Source organism: Nicotiana tomentosiformis, chromosome 6 (genome assembly GCF_000390325.3).
Source record: "Nicotiana tomentosiformis chromosome 6, ASM39032v3, whole genome shotgun sequence".
NCBI classification, from domain to species: domain Eukaryota; kingdom Viridiplantae; phylum Streptophyta; class Magnoliopsida; order Solanales; family Solanaceae; genus Nicotiana; species Nicotiana tomentosiformis.
The window spans coordinates 94,093,148-94,112,842 of record NC_090817.1 but is presented as its reverse complement, the minus strand read 5'-3'; the positions used below and the strand labels follow the sequence as shown (position 1 = coordinate 94,112,842).

The window sequence follows — 19,695 nt, the reverse complement described above, 5'->3', positions numbered from 1 at the left end:
ACAGAGACTGAGCTATGATATGTAATAAAACGAATATGACTAAGTATAAATCTTTAATTTAAACAAATAATTCACAGTAATATGACCTCTGTGGGCCCCAATAATACTAGCACATAGCCTCAACATGATTTTTAATATGATTCTTAGCTCAATTTTTTTAACACATAAAACTACATAGAAAATGCCAAGATTATTTGACCACAAAATTTCACGGAATCAATTATGTCACAATTTCTATGGTGCACGCCCACATGCCCGTCACCTAGCATGTGCGTCACCTCCCAACAATTCACATAATACATATATTCAGGGTTCATACCCTCAGCTCCAAGATTAGAAGAGTTACTTACCTCGAACAAGACGAATTCAATGTCGAGCAAGCTAAACAATGTTCCAGAAATTCTATTCTGCACGAATCAACTTCCTAATGGCTCGAATCTTGCCATAATTAATTTGATTCAGTCCACAAAATTATAGGAATTAATTCCATATCAAAATACTAATATTTTTCACAAAATCCGAAATTACACCCCAAAAATTACCTGTGGGGCCCACGTCTCGGAACTTGGCAAAAGTTATAAAAATCCGAAAGTCCATTCAACCATGAGTCTAGCCATACTAATATTACCAAAATCCGACCTCAACTCGACCCTCAAATCTTCAAATTAAACCAAGAGGGTTTTTCTAAAATTTTCAACTTGATTCACCCATTAAATGATGGATTCAAAGGCATAATCATGGAAATTATTCAAAACTGGATAAGAATCACTTACCCCAAACACACACACAAGAATCTCTCCAAAAATCGCCTTCTAGCGAACTCCCAGTTTGATTTTGTGTTATGAACTCAAAAACCCCGTTTTGGAACTTTTAATTCTGCCCAGAAATGCCTTCATCGTGTTCGCGACCATAGCTTCGCGTTCGCGATGCACAAAAATGTGCTGCCAAGATTCCTATTCGCGTTCGCAATGCCTTCTGACCTCTACCCTTCACATTCGCGAGACACGAGTCGCGTTCGCGAAGGCTTAACGCCAGGCTGGCCCCTAGCTCCCTTTCCTCTTCGCATTCACTTCCGCCCGCTCGCGTTCGCATTCGTGTTCGCCCACTCGCGTTCGCGTAGGCTTCCCCAGCCCCTTCTTCGCGTTCGCGTCTCCTTTATTGCGTTCGCGATGGGAAAATCCCAGCAGTCTAAAATCCTTCTTCGCGAATGCGTGAGACCCTTCGCGTTCGCGAAGAACAACACTAGACACAAGATCCAGCAGTTGCAAAACAAGGAAAAATGATCTGAAACCATCCCGGAACTCACTCGAGGCCCCCGGGACCTCAACCAAACATACCATCAAGTCTCAAAATATCATACGAACTTAGTCGAACCTTCAAATCACCCCGAACAATGCTAAAACCACGAATCATACCCCAATTTAAGCCTAATTAACTTTGAAATTTCAAATCTCTACAAACGACGTCGAAACCTATGAAATCACGTCCAATTGACCTCAAATTTTGCACAAAAGTCATAAATAACATAACATAGGTATTCTAATTTTCAGAATAGAATTCTGACCCCGATATCAAAAAGTCCACCCCCGATCAAACTTTCCAAAAATTCGACTTTCGTCATTTCAAGGCTAATTCCACTACGGATCTCCAAATAATTTTTCGGACACGCTCCTAAGTCCAAAATCACCATATGGAGATATTGGAATCATCAGAATTTAATTCCGAGGTCGTTTACATATAAGTAAAAATCCGGTCAATTTTTCCAACTTAAGTTTTGAATTTTAAGACTAAGTGTCTTATTTTACTCTGAAATCCTTCCGGACCCAAACCAACTAACCCGATAAGTCATAAATAAACTGTAAGGCATAAATTGAGCAGTAAATTGGGGAACGGGGTTGTAATACTCAAAATGATCGGCTGAGTCATTATATTCTCCCCCACTTAAACATACGTTCGTCCTCGAACGTGCCAAGAGTTGTTTCCAAGCCATCAAATCACTATTCCATATTACCACGCACGTACCCAGGGTGATCCCACTTCACCATATTCCATATAGGCCTGATAAAACATTATAACTGAAAATCCTTAATTTAACCTTAGCCCAAAAACCTTGGAATTATGTTCCCAACCTTCAGAATTTCTTTTCAAGACACGAATCTTATATTTACATATTGTATGAGTCTGAACAAACTGCATCGAGCTATAACTATATTCACGGATATAATCACCCAGCATATTACACAATTCGCTCGCTCGTAGAACCATTCCGAATCACAGTAACTACTCCAAACCAACCAAGTACTAGCATTAAATCCCATATAGAACAAAACCTTATCCCAACACCTTCGTACAATGTTGATAATAAAAGAAACACGTAGAATCTCGTAACCCCTTATCAGATCAACAAGTCATGAAGCTCTCTTGCCCCAGCCAGAACCATAATCACTTGCTAAGCCGACTTTCAATATTATCCTTCCAAATTTACTGTAATCAAACATGATAGTACCCATTCTAGGTCCAATGACCTTACATTATTAAATGCAACTATCCCACAGACACTCCACATCAATATAACTCCAGTAACATCTGCGCAATTAGTGTACCCAAATATGGGAGAAGTCTCAAGGAAGAGAAACGTATTGCAAGTTCAACAAGAACCACAACCACAATGTTACAACCAACTCCTCAAATTTCGTGAAGAGGATAACCGTAGGCACATGTGCACAATTGTAGAGGAAGGAAATTAATGAATCAGATAAATTATCATAGAAATAAAATTTTCACACACGGCACAAACAACTCACGTGCCAATAATATGAATCACCTGGCATGGTCACAGGCCTCCAGTCCCAGCATATCATACAGGAGTAATTAAACAGGTACACTTGTATATGATAATGAAATAAGATTCTCATGCTCCTGGACTGGTATAAATAACACGCCACAGTGTAAGCATGTGCAAAGTCTGCTATCACACTTCAAATCGGCAATTTAACGCAGAAATAGTAATTACCCCGTTTATTCAGGGAATTAGCCTCTTTGTAACCTCAAGTGTAGCCCAAATAGTTCTCAACAAAGGTAATTACACGAGAAATGTTATAACTTTACGCTTAACAATCAACTCTAGGCATATCATAGCCTAAGCATTCTTTCGAGTATAAATACTTGCCCCGATGCCCGCACATTGGCTCAAACCTCACATATATGCACACTTATAGCGCGTAGCTATCTCAAATAATTAACGCAACTAGCGCCTCCACTGAGTTTAAATAAAATACTCACCTCAAACAGGCCGCAACCCGAAACATTATGCTTCTGAGAACTCCCACTCTCCAAATTCATCGAGTACATGAATCACCATAATTGATCCCAACTCCATCACTAGAATGACTAACACATCCTTCATGCACGATCATCCCACGAGAAAATCTTTCATAATTCTTCCGTGCCACATAGCAATAATTTGAATATCGGCAATCTATCAACCATGTGAGTACCGCAATACTAATTAAACATCTGTAAGTCAAAATACAATGCGCCTTCTGAAGTCCGCACCCTTCTCATACAACACCAAGTAGTAATAGTATTCATCTAGTCATTTGGAACCACCCATATTGTCTAAGAATTCATGACCATTCTGCCCAAACTTCGTGACCTTCCTTCAAGACTGAACTGCCACCTTGTACATGTAAATCTAACTTCCGCACAACACATAACATCTATCATGCCATCATGTGACAAGCACAAGAATCTCATTATCAACTTTGAGTCACCAACAATTTATATACCCTATTAGTTAGAAACCTTTCTCTTGCTTCTTTCTAGGAGAAAATCATAATACACAACACGTTCCCCACACCGGTAGAAAAGTATCCGGCTCAAACAATGGTATAAACCATCAAGAATACTTTGGAATCCATTTGCACATAATCAAGCCATCAGAACTGAATCTCTCTAACTCAACCAAGCCACGCAGGTCACCAAACCCAAGAATATTGCCACCAAAACATCTGTAATAATTACCCAAAGGACCGATCTTGCCATTACCATACTGGTCCAGTCTACTACCAGTTATCCTATTTCTTCGAGTCCCTTCCGAATTTGTCTTCACATTGATACTTCTCCTTGCTAAAACACCACGATCTTTAACCACAACTCACTATAAGACACCCTAACATAAAACCATACCGCCCTAAGGCCCATAAGTCAATGTATTCTTCTTAAGTACCCCAAAAGCACCACAAACGAGATATCTACTCTGAAAGACCTTATCTAAAATTAAAATTGTCCCCCTTTGTTCAAATCCAAATTACACCGCCCAAATGGGCCAAGAGACACGTGCCACATTAGCACAATAACACTCAAAGAAGTAACTCTACTTTAATACCACCGATCAAATCCATACTCTGTGGGCACTATATCATTCACAAATAACAACTCACTCATCCCACAATTTTTATATACTTATAAAGCGCAATATAACCCGTATCCAGAAATTTCCTTACTCGAGTCATTCTCGAACTCCACCTTTGCAAGTCATCACTGATTCCCAAGTAAACCTCAGGCCAAAACAAAAATTTGACACATAGCCATGAATTAAATTGTCAATAGCAGACTCCCCCACTTGGCTCAAAGCCATAAATCAAAACATTCGATAACTCACAATACCCATACTCTATTACTGCCATAATACTGCAGTTAGTTCAATGAAAATTCTTCTCAAACTCATGTAACACCAACCATAAAATACCTCGATCATCCTCTAAGCTCGCATTTATTCTCTTGACAGTCAAGTCAACTTTCTCAACCAGATTCAAAATTAAATCTCAACACATATAACCCGTTGGTAGAAAAGAAACTCTCCAATCAACATTATAAAGAACACACCTATGTAGATTACTCTACAGGAGATAACCCACCTACATAGCCTCAAATTGGCATCTTGTTGTACCCTTTCGCATCCACAATTACTATGCAATAACTTAATATTCCTGAGTCCAAACTCATTAACAAGACATGAAAATCTAATTCTCTCCACAATTAAACTGCATGACAGATCCTTCAACACACTCACAATTCGAGACTGTACGTCACATCAAACGAAAATCAAGCACCCAATGACCCTCTTTACATTCCAAGGAAACACTTCTCGTAACATTCAATCCATCTTAACACATCCCGCAATCGCATCATCCTCATCATATAGCCATTCAGCCGCTCATCGAGCCATAAATTTTCCACTCATAGGGATACTACCAGACATATGAGTCCAAATGTACAAGTTATAACTGAAGCTACTGAGCCTAAGCTACGGTCTAAACCTGGCCTCAAGTCCTCCAGACTGGCCTGTCACCAAAACATAGAATACACATCTCGTAACTCGTTCATACAACCACAAGCCGCCGATGCACAACTGATACCGAGCGCTCACATGCGCACATGAATGCGTGGAAGGAATTTCAAAGAGTTATATTTCAAGCTGAATCAATTTCGCACGATAAAGAAAGAAAGATGGGAAATTATCCTAAATGCCCTGTAGCCTCTCGAAGATAAGTATGGACGTCATCATATCGATCCGCAAGACTTTGTTAGACACTTGCTCATAACTTGTAGAACCTATAAACCTATAGCTCTGATACCACCTTGTTACGATCCAAAATCCAACTAGTCGTGATGGCACCTAACCCAACTCACTAGGTAAACCAATTACCAACTATTAAAGCAACTTAAGTAAAGAAAAATCTTAATCTTATACATTTTCCAAGAACTGCTAGTACAAATCATGAACTTCTAATAATAGAATTTACAAAACTGATATGAAATAATACATCATCTGTTCGAAATGTACATGAACAGATTGTTATAAATCAAAGGCTACCATGAACAAGAGGCAGCTACAACCGGAATGCAGGTACATTTTCAGATCCAGCTCCTAACGAACACAGCAACATCAACAACCAATATCTGCATGCAGGGTGCAGAAGTATAGTATGAGTACAACCGACCCTATGTACTCAATAAGTAACAAACCTAACCTTAGGATGAAAGTAGTGACGAGCTTGTACCAAGGTCAAGGTCCAACTCCAATAACCAACAATAGTTCATAATAACATAAAGCGAGTAATAAAAGAAGTAACTCAAAGAATAAATGCTCAGCTACATCATGATTTCTGAAAACAATTCTGCCTTTCCAGTGTGTCAGTGAAAATCCAAATCGTTTACCAAAATTATAAGTAAGTTTGAAAATAGTAATTTTTTGCAAAAATCCTTGCCACGGTAAATAAGATGTTTCATTTTTTTTCCAGATAGCTAGTGAAAAATGCATCATTATGGCCATAGGCCAGTATGTGTGAGAAGTCAAGAATAACGTGATACCGTACAGCATGAGGAAAATGCATCTCTATGCCTGTATATCAAATGTGCATGTCAATGCGATGCAACTCAGTGATAAAATCATATGCATACTCTTAGAGTATCATTTCACTCAGTCCTCCCAATCACTCAGTCCTCACAGTCACTCAGTCCTCCCAATCGCTCGGCACTCGCACTCAGTAGGTACCTGCGGTCACTGGGGGTGTGTACAGACTCCGGAGGAGCTCCTTCAGCCCAAGCACTATAATCTGCATGGACAACTCACGTGCTATAGTATCAATATCTGTATCCGCACGGATAACTCACGTGCTATAATAAAGTATATAAAGCCAATATGGCCTGCTGCGGCATGGAGCCCGATCCCATAATTATCCTCACAATCAGGCCTTCGACCTCACTCAGTCATCAATCTCTCCAGTCTCTCAGGCTTAGAATGTCATGAAACTAGCCCAAAATGATGATATGATGAATCAATAAATAGCAACAGAGACTGAGATATGATGTGTAATGAAATGAATATGAGTGAGTATAAATCTTAAATTTAAACAAATAATTCACACTAATATGACTTTGTGGGTCCTAATAATACTAGCACATAGCCTAAACATGATTTTTAATATGATTCTCAGCTCAATTTCTTTAACACATAAAACTGCATAGAAAATGCCAAGATTGTTTGACTACAAAATTTTACGGAACCAATTATGTCACAATTTCTATGGTGCACGCCCACACGCCCACACGCCCGTCACCTAATATGTGCGTCACCTCCCAACAATTCACATAATACATATATTCAGAGTTCATACCCTCAGCTCCAAGATTAGAAGAGTTACTTACATCGAACAAGACGAATTCAATGTCGAGCAAGCTAAACAATGCTCCAGAAATACTATTCTGCGCATATCAACTTCCAAACTGCTCGAATCTAGCCACAATTAATTTGATTCAGTCCATAAAATTATAGGAATTAATACTATATCAAAATACTAATATTTTCCACACAAAAAATCCGAAATTACACCCCAAAAATTATCCGTGGGGCTCACGTATCGGAATCCGACAAAAGTTATAAAATTCGAAAGCCCATTCAACCACGAGTCTAGCCATAATAATTTTACTAAAATCCGACCTCAACTCGACCCTCAAATCTTCAAATTAAACCAAGAGGGTTTTTCTAAAATTTTTAACTTAATTCACCCATTAAATGATGGATTCAAAGGCATAATCATGGAAATTAATCAAAACTGGATAAGAATCACTTACCCCAAACACCCACGCAAGAATCTCTCCAAAATCGCCTTCTACCGAGCTCCTAATTTGATTTTTGTGTTATGAACTCAAAACCCCCGTTTTGGAACTTTTAATTCTGCCCAGAAATGCCTTCATCGCGTTCGCGACCATACCTTCGCCTTCGTGAAGCACAAAAATATACTGCTAAGATTCCTTCTTCGCATTCGCGATATTCTCATTGCGTTCGTGATGCCTTCCGATCTCTACCCTTCGTGTTCGCGAGACACGAGTCGCGTTCGCGAAGGCTTAACGCCAGGCAGGCTCCTAGCTCCCTTTCCTCTTCGCGTTCGCGTTTGCGTCCGCCCACTCGCATTCACGTAGGCTTCCCCAGCTCCCTTCTCCACGTCGCGTCTCCTTCATCGCGTTCGCGATGGGAAATCCCAGCAGTCCAAAATCCTTCTTCGCGAACGCGTGAGACCCTTCGCATTCGCGAAGAACAACACCAGACACCAGTTCCAGTAGTTGCAAAACAAAGAAAAATGATCCAAAACCATCCCGGAACTCACCCGAGGCCTCCGGGACCTCAACCAAACATACCTTCAAGTTCCAAAATATCATACGAATTTAGTCGAACCCTCAAATCACCTCGAACAATGCTAAAACGACGAATCATACCCCAATTCAAGCCTAATTAACTTGAAATTTTAAATCTCTACAAACAACGCCGAAACCTATCAAATCACGTCCGATTGACCTCAAATTTTGCACACAAGTCATAAATGACATAACGGAGGTATTCTAATTTTCAGAATCGAATTCCGACCCCGACATCAAAAAGTCCACCCCCGGTCAAACTTCCCAAAAATTTGACTTTCGCCATTTCAAGCCTTATTTCACTACGGACCTCCAAATAATTTTTCGGACACGCTTCTAAATCCAAAATTACCATACGGAGCTATTAAAATTATCAGAATTCAATTCCAAGGTCGTTTACACATAAGTGAATATCCGGTCAACTTTTCCAACTTAAGTTTTTAATTATGAGACTAAGGGTCTCATTTTACTCTGAAATCCTTCCGGACCCGAACCAACTAACCCGATAAGTCATAAATCAGCTATAAGGCATAAATTGAGTAGTAAATAGGGGAACGGGGCTGCAATACTCAAAATGACCGGTTGGATCGTTATAGCATGGTACAAGTTCTATTTATAAATCTAAGCTTGTTCTTAGCTGATAAAGATATCAAGACGCCTCTATGCCGGTTTGCATAACTAGTTCCATCAAAGTTTATTTTGATGAGATTCATTCCTGGAGAATTTGAGTTGTTTAGAAAATAAGGATGACAAACATCTATTTTTTCAGCCATTGTCTCAGCCATTTTAGGACCAGAAAAATTATTTTCAGTGTCTGATTCAACCATCTTTGTATTGACAAAGATTCAATGAAGAAGAAGAACAAGAGAAAATTGTAAAAAATATCTTAGTGATGCTCTGATACTATGAAAAAAATTATGGAGATTCTCCAATACCTTGTATATTGATTTCTTGATACTATAGTCCGTGTATAGTGACCTATTTATATACAAGGAATTAGAAAGAATATTTTTAGCTATGAAAAAGATGATGTTCACTCTGTCCCACTTATGTCCAAGACACCTTTAGGCTTAGGCACCTTTCTTTTTCACATCATTCGAACAAATAGCATTAACAGTTCCCAATAACTTTGTCCAAAGACTGTGAAATGTTTTTCACATCATTCAAACAAATAGCACTAACATTTTCCAACAACTTTGTCCAAAGACCGTGAAATGATTCGATTTTCTTTCCCGCAATAATCACTCACTGCCTCATTTTGATTAAAGACCTAAATCCCGTCATACCTGCAAGTCATCTTGATTGACATTATCTCTCTCCTTTTGCTATTTGGTGTATCTGGTTAAACATAAATAGAAATAATCTGAATAATACTAGCCTTTATGTAAGTCTACAAAATGTCATCCATCATGCTACTGAACATAAGTTCCTCACATAAAGAGACATTATAAAAATAAAACCTTTATGCGATTAATATACAGTGGCCTAAACCTCATTCAGGTTGGTACAAGCTTAACATAGATGACGGCTTCAAGGAATAACAACTCAAAAGAGGCTTTGGGTGCTGTATGATCAGAATTTGTAAAGGTTACTGGATTGTGGAGTTTTGAAGAAGTGTGTATGCAACCTCACCAATACAAACAGAACTGTTGGCACTAAAGGAGGGCTTGAAAATGACATATTAACTTGAACTATTTCCTTTAGAAGTCGAAACAGACTCAACGAATGTTGTCAACCTACTTTCTCATGGAAACATAACTCGTAACCTCATTCTATAAATGACTGCAGGTTGTTAATGCCTAGGAGAAGACAAATGGTGATCATGCATAATTTTCGATAAGCAAATGTTGTTGCACACTTATAGCCAAGGAAGCTTCCAAGCAGTACATATAGTGAACAAAAAATACCGTTTTGTGACTTGTTTAATGGGGAAAATAACCTTGCTAGATCGTGAAGGGATAACTCTTTTTGTTAAGTATCTATCTTTAAATGTTTGTAATATACTAGCTAGCTACTACGGGAATCAAAATGTCTTATGGGATATTACTATGGAATGTAATATTTTGGAACCAAGTTAGTATTAATATAAGTATCATGTTTCTCAAATCAAGAGATCGTGAGTTCGAGTCACCCCAAGAGCAAGGTGGGGAGTTCTTGGAGGGAGGGAGCCGAGGGTCTATCGAAAACAACCTCTATATCCCCAGGGTAGGGGTAAGGTCTGTTGATCACGCCCAACTATGCCTTATAAAAAGGACTAAGCGGTCGTTGCAAATATATTCCGGTGTATAAGTCCGGAGTCGAATCCCACAGGGAATTAACCTATCAAACACAGCTACTAGACTCGCAAAAATTCACACAATCAATCTTCAAAAATATTTAAGTAACAATTTAGATTTTCATTAACTAAATATTACGTAATGAAAATTTAATAATTAATAACTAACTACGAACAGGTTGTAAATAAGAATTGGAATGATATAAGGTTGTGATTTCCCCTATTGTCGAAATCTTTTCCGCTACGTTTCCTATAAATTTGCCTAAGTCTTCTTTATCGACCATGAGCACTCTAACTGTCGTAACTCTCTCCCGAGTAATTACCATAATTTACTAGGCATATTCTCCCGAATTATGCTAGCTGGCATTAAGTACAGCTCACTCAGATCGCATCAAGGTTTCGTTATCCCTAAACCCACCTTTAAACCTCTGTATTGATCCCTCATATATGTTTAGGAGTGATGTTGTTCAACAACCACCTAAATATGCACTATCTCCCGAGTAATACATACTAAATAGGCACAGCTAATTGAGGGCCCTTCTATCAACCACAAGAATAATATAGTTGAACAAATAGAGAAAATACTACGGCAAATCTATATTAACGTAACAAAAAAATCATCCTTCAATAGGTTCCATCAAAACCCTAGATTAGGAATTTAGCTACTCATACTCATAGTAACAATATTCCAAATATTTTGCATAATTAAAATACAGAGTAAAGATGAAAAGATGTAGAAATCTATGATTTTAACTCCCAAGGGGTGATTCCACCAGCTATTCTTGCCTATGGTTGTAAAAATACCTCCAAGTGGTGTTTTTAGGTCTATTTATATGTGTAGAATAAACCCTAACGTGTAGGCCAAGTCCTAGTCAAACCCGAAAACGAATTAAGTTTTCAAAACTCAGATTGGACCTGGCCTTAGGCCTGGCGTCGCTAGCCTAACGCCTGTCTTTTGGCTGGCCTCGCCAGGCTAAAGCCTAGTTCAGCCTGGCCTTTAGCTGGCCTCGCCAAGCTAAAGCCTGGTTAAGCCTGGCTTTTGGCTAGCCTCGCCAGGCTAAAGCCTGGTTTAGCCTGGCCTCGCCAGGTCTCTCCTTTTCACTGTTCTCGAGCACACTTTCAACGTTTAAGTATCCATTTTGCTCTACTTTTATCTCCAATTCACCAACACATAAAATAGATTCCGTTATGCGCAAATAAAGTGTAATTTATCATTAAAGCATGTAAAATACAAGGCACATAATGTACGAAACTATGGAATTATAGCCACACATCAATACCCCACACTTAAACATTGCTCGTCCTCGAGCAATCAAACTACACTTGTAGATACAACCTTTTTAAGCAATTCTTTTAACTCATTACACCAAGAGTTTTTTTAAAAATAGTTTAAGCACACAAGTGTGACATCCTCGTCTCAAGATTCGACTCACAAATACCATGCCTTATTCATAATTCACTTACTTGCTTTAACATGGATGTCAACAACATTACCTTTCTTTTATGAATCATGTGCCCTCACTCAATCAAAGAGCTTAGTTCCACACACAATGAATTTTAAGAACATAGGAACTCAAGATAGACAACATTCACTCGCTCTCATAAATAACATTCATATGCCACAAATGATGCACCATAGGCTTGCCCGTAGTATAATACTCTACTAATCGAGTTCATCCAGTCTATGATCAAGTAGGACTTTCACTGGATGTAATGTAGGCTGCGGGTCAGGTAGGATACATTTGGATATGAGTGACTACACCTCCCTTAAGCACTTCAATACATATACTTTGACACACATCCCATACTTATGCCAAACCAAACATTCCAGCTTCACTTCAATTTATATTACCCCATATTTATTTAAGCATAATTACATTAAGAGTCGTCACATATCAAAGAATATTCTTTTTCCTAGCAATACAGCTATTATTATTTTTTCTTTCTTTCTTTCTTTTTCAATTCAAGCGGCTCTTACTTTTTTTTCAAAACAGTTCACCTTTCTCCTTATTTCATTAGTTCCACGCAAAAACCAAACCAACCACCCTACACTTTAACTTTTACAAAGTTCATAACAATTCAAGTGCTCATTAGAGGTGAAAAGGTTCAAATAGATGGTTAATTCAAACAATTGGGTAAGGCTTGTAGTGTGGTTGCCAAAGAAACAGGATTACATGCTCAAAGGGGTTAACTACATTACATAACTTTTAGGTGGGTAAACTATATATATTTGGCTTAACAAAGAAACGCCTATATCACTTCTCAGACTGAAGAAGACTACTATTTCGCTTTGCACACACATAGGGCAAGTTCTAGACATCAAATGCAATGCACAGAATACATACAAAACTCACACACACATGGCACATAACTTACTCAGAATTGGTTTCATCGCGATACTCCAGTCAAAGCAGTTAAGCAACATTAGGAATCTACGATTTAAGGTACTTATGCGAGAGTCAAAAACTGAGCCTAAGCGTCACAACCATAGTACTAACTATTCTCAAGGCATAACAAAGCTAAGAGATACTGCTACAATTAAATGCATAGCTTCGTGGTTCCTACACCTAAAAATTAAAACCAACTACACCTGGTTCAACTAAAAGCCCCTGGAAAATAACTGCAGCCCAAAGAAAAACCAAGGGGAATTACTACACTACCTACCAAAAAATATCTTTTTGGTATTTTCTTTTGACTTACTTCCCTCAAGAAAACTGTCTGGGAGATCTATCGTCGGGATGAGTCCAATTTTTTTGTTTTTTTTAAAAATGGCACTAAGTAACTAAAACACATAGCCAAATCAATTATTAAACTACTAAAACACATACTAAAATAATTAACACTAAATAACTAAATAACTAAAATTAACTATGTACAAGTCCCCACCCCACACTTAGCTCATGCATTGTCCTCAGTGCATGCACAAAATGACAAAACACGAAAAAATGAGTAGGGTGTAAAGAAACTCCCTGATCAAGCAACGCCTTCATCCTCTGACGCTCTCCACTCCTCATCATGTCCGTCCTCCTTCTCATCATCATCTCCCTCACTATCTGACTGCTCCGGCTCAGCCTCAGACTGCTCCGGTGTGTTGATATCCTCATCATCGGGGAGTCTGTATTCATCTCCTAACCCAACCAGCTGCTGAGCATGAGCATTGAGCGGATACCGGTGCTCCAATTCAGTCCTCTCCTCAGATGTGGCCTGTCGACCTCCTATCCTTAGCTACAAATCCATCATCTCATAGATATGGGCCATAAAACTATCATCCTAAGTGTTGCGCTCAGTACTTGTCAACGATGTCATGGCAGTCTCTTTTTTCAGCCGTAGGCTAGTGATGTCTATTTGTCGTAGGGGCTGATCGATGGTGTGGTCAAACTATGGCTCCTCCTCAACCTCCTCGTGTCTTAAGTACTGAGTTAGAAAATTGGCAAATGGTATTCGATTGATCTTTTTACTCGTTCTGACTACAAACATCTGGTAGCGGGTCAGATGACCCATATTTACCCTTTGACCCGTCATGAGGAAGTAGAGTACACATGTCCTTTTACGGCTAATGAGTGTGTCATGATTGCACGGTAGGAGCCGTGCATTTATCAGTTTAATCCACACTTGAGCCTTCGCCCTCATCTTCTTCTTGGGAAACCTCTTGTGCTAATTAGTTATCTTATCCTGGACCTATGCTGCCGTAGAATCGGCACCACAAAGCATGTGTCTTAACTCTCTATATGTAGGCCGGCGAATGAAGTGATCCAATGGCTCCACAGGAACATCCGGAGCACCTAAAAATTTACATATGGCCGTGGGTGAAAAGTCTATCAATCATCCATGAATCGGCACCAGCTGTTCAGTACTCTGCGGATCAAACCCTGCATAGAATTCTCGGACTAAGTTGAGATTAATGTTACCTGTGTTCTTGAATACATAGCTCAACCCCATATCTTGAATGCCCCTCCAAATTGCCTGATATTTTGCTTTCAAGCTGCGTTCATTGATAGCTACTTCCGGGTGTACATGTTTAGGCATACAATGCATGTACCAATCCTTAGTATGCGGTGGTATGTTGTTGATGCCAAACTCCCGTTGGCCTTGTGGTTGTTGACGCATGGTTGCTATAACTGCCACAGCTTGTACTCCACTTAGATTGGAGGTAGCTTCCCCTTTTTTTCTCTTCTTTGGGGAATGTGCTGAGGTCGCCTTTATTTTAGCCGGCGCAGTGAAAGTAGCCTTGGCTTTGCCTGTGTCTTTTCAGGGAGGCATTGTTGTTCCTAGCATTGCCTGGCCCAGTACCTGGCGTTAGCCAGGCGTCGCCAGCCTAAGGCCAAGCAGAACCTGGCGTTAGCCAGGCGTCACCAGCCTAAGGCCAAGCAGAACCTGACGTTAGCCGGGCGTCACCAGCCCCAGCGCCTGGTGTACGTCAGGTGATGCTGAAACCATGTTCAACTTGCCCAAACTCGCCTGCAAACTTGTTAGTACCTAAAAACAAAACAAAAAATAAAATAAAATTCTAACTACACTAAAAATCAACTACGAATTGGGTTGCCTCCCAACGAGCGCCTGATTTAATGTCGTGGCACGATGCAGATAATTGCACTTAAGGCTCGCTTAACCTTGGTGGCTCGAGCAAATGAGTCACCAATACTACCTTCGCATCTTCCATGCCCAAATAATGTTTTACCCTGTGCCCATTGACTCTAAACGTGCAAGAGTCATTTGATGCAACAATATCTATAGCTCCCGTGGGGTGAATCTCCACCACACTAAATGGTCCCGACCATCGTGACTTTAACTTACCCGGGAATAACCTCAACCTTGAGTTGTATAGCAATACCTTATCTCCGGGTTTAAAACTCCGCTCAAGAATATTTTTATCGTGCATTATTTTCATTCTCTCCTTGTATAATCTTGTGCTCTCAAAAGCATGGTAACGAAATTCATCAAGCTCGTGCAGCTCTGTGACTCTACTTATGCCCGCAGCTTCTATATCGAGATTCAACTGCCACAGTGCCCATAAAGCTCTATGCTCCAACTCCACTGGTAGGTGACATGCCTTCCCAAATACAAATTTATATGGCGTCATACCAATCGGAGTTTTGAAAGCGGCACGATAGGCCTAGAGTGTATTATCTAACTTTCTTGCCCAATCCGTTCTTGTAGCATTCACAGTCTTTGTCAAAACACTCTTTATCTCTTTGTTCGACACTTCTACTTGCCCACTCGTTTGTGGATGATATGGGGTGGCCACTTTGTGACGTACACAATACTTTTCTAACAACTTTGTAAAGGCTCGATTACAGAAGTGAGTGCCTCCATCACTGATTATCGCCCTTGGACTGCCAAATCAGGTGAATATGTTCTTTCTCAAAAAACCAATTACCCCCTTAGCATCATTTGTCGGGAGCGTTGCAGCCTCCACCCATTTCGACACATAGTCCACAGCTACGAGTATGTATTTGTTGCTATATGAGCTGACGAAAGGCCCCATGAAATTGATTCCCCACACGTCAAACACTTCTACCTCTTGAATTGGGTTCATAGGCATCTCATGTCGGTGAGAAATATTCCTAGTTCGTTGGCATTCGTCACAACCTTTCACCCATAAGTGTGCATCTTTGAACACTGTCGGCCAGTAGAAGCTCGATTCCAGCACTTTCACGGCGGTCCTTACTCCTCCGAAGTGGCCACCATATGGTGATGCATGACAAGCCTGCACAATAGAAGATTGTTCTATCTCGGGGATACATCTCCAGATCATGTTATCAACACAAATCCTAAACAGGTAAGGCTCATCCCAATAATACATGTGACAGTAACGAAAGAACTTTTTCTTTTGAACAGAGGAAAGATCATAGGGGACAATACCGCTTGCCAGGTAGTTTGCAATGTCTGCATACCATGGCGCTTCCTCCAATGTCACTGTTAGCAATTGTTCATCTGGGAATGTCTCAGTTATATCTTCTACCTCGACTCTCTTTTCAGCTCCCTCCAACCTTGAAAGGTGGTCTGCCACTTGGTTCTATGCCCTTTTTCTATCGTGGATCTCCAAATCAAATTCTTGTAGCAAAAGAACCTAATGGATCAAGCGTGGCTTTGACTCCTTCTTTGCTATCAGGTACCTAAGTGATGCATGGTCAGTATAAACAATCACTTTTGAACCAATCAAATAAGACCTGAATTTGTCGAATGCAAACACCACATCCAGCATCTCTTTCTCAGTCACGGTATAATTGAGTTGTGCACCGCTTAGTGTTCTGCTTGCATAGTAAATTAGGTGCACCAGTTTGTCCTTCCGCTGCCCCAGGAATGCTCCTATAGTATAGTCGCACGCATCACACATGAGCTCAAATGGTTGCTCCCAGTTGGGTGCAACGATGATTGGTGCAGTCACCAGTCTCCTCTTCAGCTCCTCAAATGCTAACCTGCAGTCATCAGAAAACACAAAAGAATGATCCTTTTCAAGGAGTTTACATAAGGGGTTAGCAATTTTAGAGAAATCCTTTATAAATCGCCTGTAGAAACCGGCGTGCTCGAGGAAACTTCTTACTGCCTTAACTGAAGTGGGCGGTGGCAAGTTCTCAATCACCTCAACCTTAGCATGGTCAACCTCAATACCCTTACTGGACACTCGATACCCCAGCACTATACCTTCTTGTACGATAAAATGGCACTTCTCCCAGTTCAGCACTAAATTTGTCTCCACACACCTTTTTAACACTCTTCTTAAATTGTGCAGACAATCTTCGAACGAATTCCCCACCACAGAGAAATCATCCATAAAGACTTCCATAATATCTTCAACCATGTCAGTGAAAATGGCTAACATACACCTCTGAAAGGTGGCAGGTGCATTGCATAGGCCAAATGGCATTCTCCGAAAGGCAAAGATGCCATACAGACAAGTGAATGATGTCTTCTCTCTATCCTCAGGGGCTATGGAAATTTGATTGTACCCCGAATACCCATCCAAAAAGCAGAAGTGAGACCTCTCTGACAGTCTATCCAACATTTGGTCAATGAATGGTAAAGGCAAATGGTCTTTCCGGGTGGCTGTGTTCAGTTTTCTATAATCCATACAAATTCACCAACCCGTAACTGTACGAGTTGAGATCAACTCATTATTCTCATTGGGCACTACAGTCATTCCACCCTTCTTTGGCACACACTGATTTGGGCTAACCCAGTTACTGTTAGAGATTGGGAAGATGATTCCCGCATCTAACCACTTGATCACTTCTTTCTTCACCACTTCTTTCATGTTGGGGGGTTTAGCCTTCTTTGATGTTCTCTGGAAGGTTTGTGCCCATCTTCCAGTAGAATCTTATGCATACAAAATGTCTAGCTGATCCCCCTAATATCTGCAATGGTCCAGCCAATTGCAGTCTTGCATTCCATTAACACCTGCAAAAGATGTTCTGCCTGCACATCTAACAAACTGGATGAGATAATAACAGGTAAAGTGGATTTAGGTCCCAAGAAAACGTACCTAAGGTGAGACGGTAACGTTTTTAGTTCCAACTGTGGTGGCTCTTCAATTGACGGCTTAACTGGAGGTATTTTTCTTTCTTCTAAGTGTAAGGGCTCGAATTCGAGCTCTCTTTTCCAGTACCCTCGCCCTTCAAGGGCCAAAACCCACTCTGCCAAGTTTTTACCATTCATTTCTTCTAAGTTCATGAGGCATGCTGCTAGAGGGTCTTTTGCATTCAGAGTCTCATCTTCCTCCTCTAAGATCACATCCACAGCCTCTATTAGAGAGTAATTAGCAAACTCACTGGGTCGCCGCATAGATTTTTGCACATTAAACGTTATCTCTTCATCGTTCAGTCTCATCTTTAGCTCTCCAGTTTCACAATCAATTAGGGCTCTCCCAGTGGCCAAGAATGGCCTTCCCAAAATTATGGGAATCTCCTCGTCAATCCGGCAGTCTAAAATGACAAAATCTGCTGGGAAAACAAACTTCCCCACCTGTACTAATACATCATCAAGGATACCATAGGGCCTTTTCACTATCCGGTCAGCCAGCTGTAATAACATAGACGTGGGTCTAGCTCTTCCAATGCCTAACCTTTTGTAGATAACCAAGGGCATCAAGTTTATGCTTGCCCCCAAATCACAAAGTGCCTTAGTAAACACATAGTTGCCTATTGTGCATGGGATTGTGAAACTCCCTGGATCAGATAACTTCTCAGCTATGGGTTTTGTCACAACAGCACTACATGTCTGAGTCAGTGTAACCGTGGCCAAGTCTTGAAAGTCGAACTTACGAGACATCAAGTCCTTCATCATTTTTGCATAACCAGGCATTTCCTTTAAGGCGTCAATAAATGGAATGTTTACCTGAATTTGCTTCAACATCTCCAAGAATTTCTTATATTGCTTATCTTTTTGATATTTGGCCAATCTTTGGGGGAAGGGTGCTGGAGGCCGCTTCTTTAATGTGGTTTGATTTTGAACCTGCTCTAGCACTGTTTCTGCTGCCTTCTCTTGCTCTGACTCAGTTTCCTTCGCGACTTCTTTTTCTTTGCTTGTTTCAGCTGGCACATGTTGTACCGTCACCTCTGTTAACCCTGTTGAGTCATCTATCTCGATGGGTACTAGCACAAGTGTTTCAGTAGGCCTGCTTTCGCGAGCCATCTCTTGCTCCAGATCTAGGTCTCTACCATTTCGTAGACTCACTGCCATAAGCTATTTCGGGCCCTGTTCTTTTGGATTAACTTGTGTATCTGCAGGTAACGTCCCTTGGGGATGATTGTTTAGGGCCATAGAAATCTGTCCTAATTGAATCTCAATACCCTTTATATCTGATTCATGTGAGTCTACCTTCTATTGCATTTTTCCTGTGGACCTAATCAATTGTTGCAGCATTTTGTTGTTGCTATCCAGCATTCCCTCAAGTTTAGTAAACCCATCATCTAGTCTCATAATCTGTTATTATTGAGGTTGTTGATAAGTCAGCTACTGATTTTGCTGAATGTAGCCCTATTGCCTTTGGTAAGGCACAACTTGACCCAGTGGTCGCATAGCTCCAGGATTGTTGTTGTTATTGTACTGCTGTTGCGCTGGTCTATATTGTTGATTATGTTGACCCCAATTCTGACCACCTTGCCTCTGTCCCCCATAGTTGGCTACATAATTCATATCTTCATGATATTGCTGGTTGTCACTTTCCGCACTCCACGAGCAAACATATGGTTGGTTAATGCATGATGTACATAAGCCCCCAT

General features: G+C 40.3%; 1 protein-coding gene across 1 annotated transcript; it reads right to left on the bottom strand.

The window, feature by feature from the left end:
* Positions 1-17,809: 17,809 nt before the first annotated feature.
* Positions 17,810-19,153, bottom strand: LOC138894429 (uncharacterized). Its single transcript, XM_070179128.1, has one exon. The coding sequence runs from the start codon at positions 19,151-19,153 to the stop codon at positions 17,810-17,812; it is 1,344 nt and encodes a 447-aa protein (XP_070035229.1).
* Positions 19,154-19,695: the final 542 nt, after the last annotated feature.

Coding starts and splice junctions, on each gene's coding strand:
- LOC138894429 (XM_070179128.1), bottom strand. CDS start 19,153: ATGGCAGTGAGTCTACGAAATGGTAGAGACCTAGATCTGGAGCAAGAG.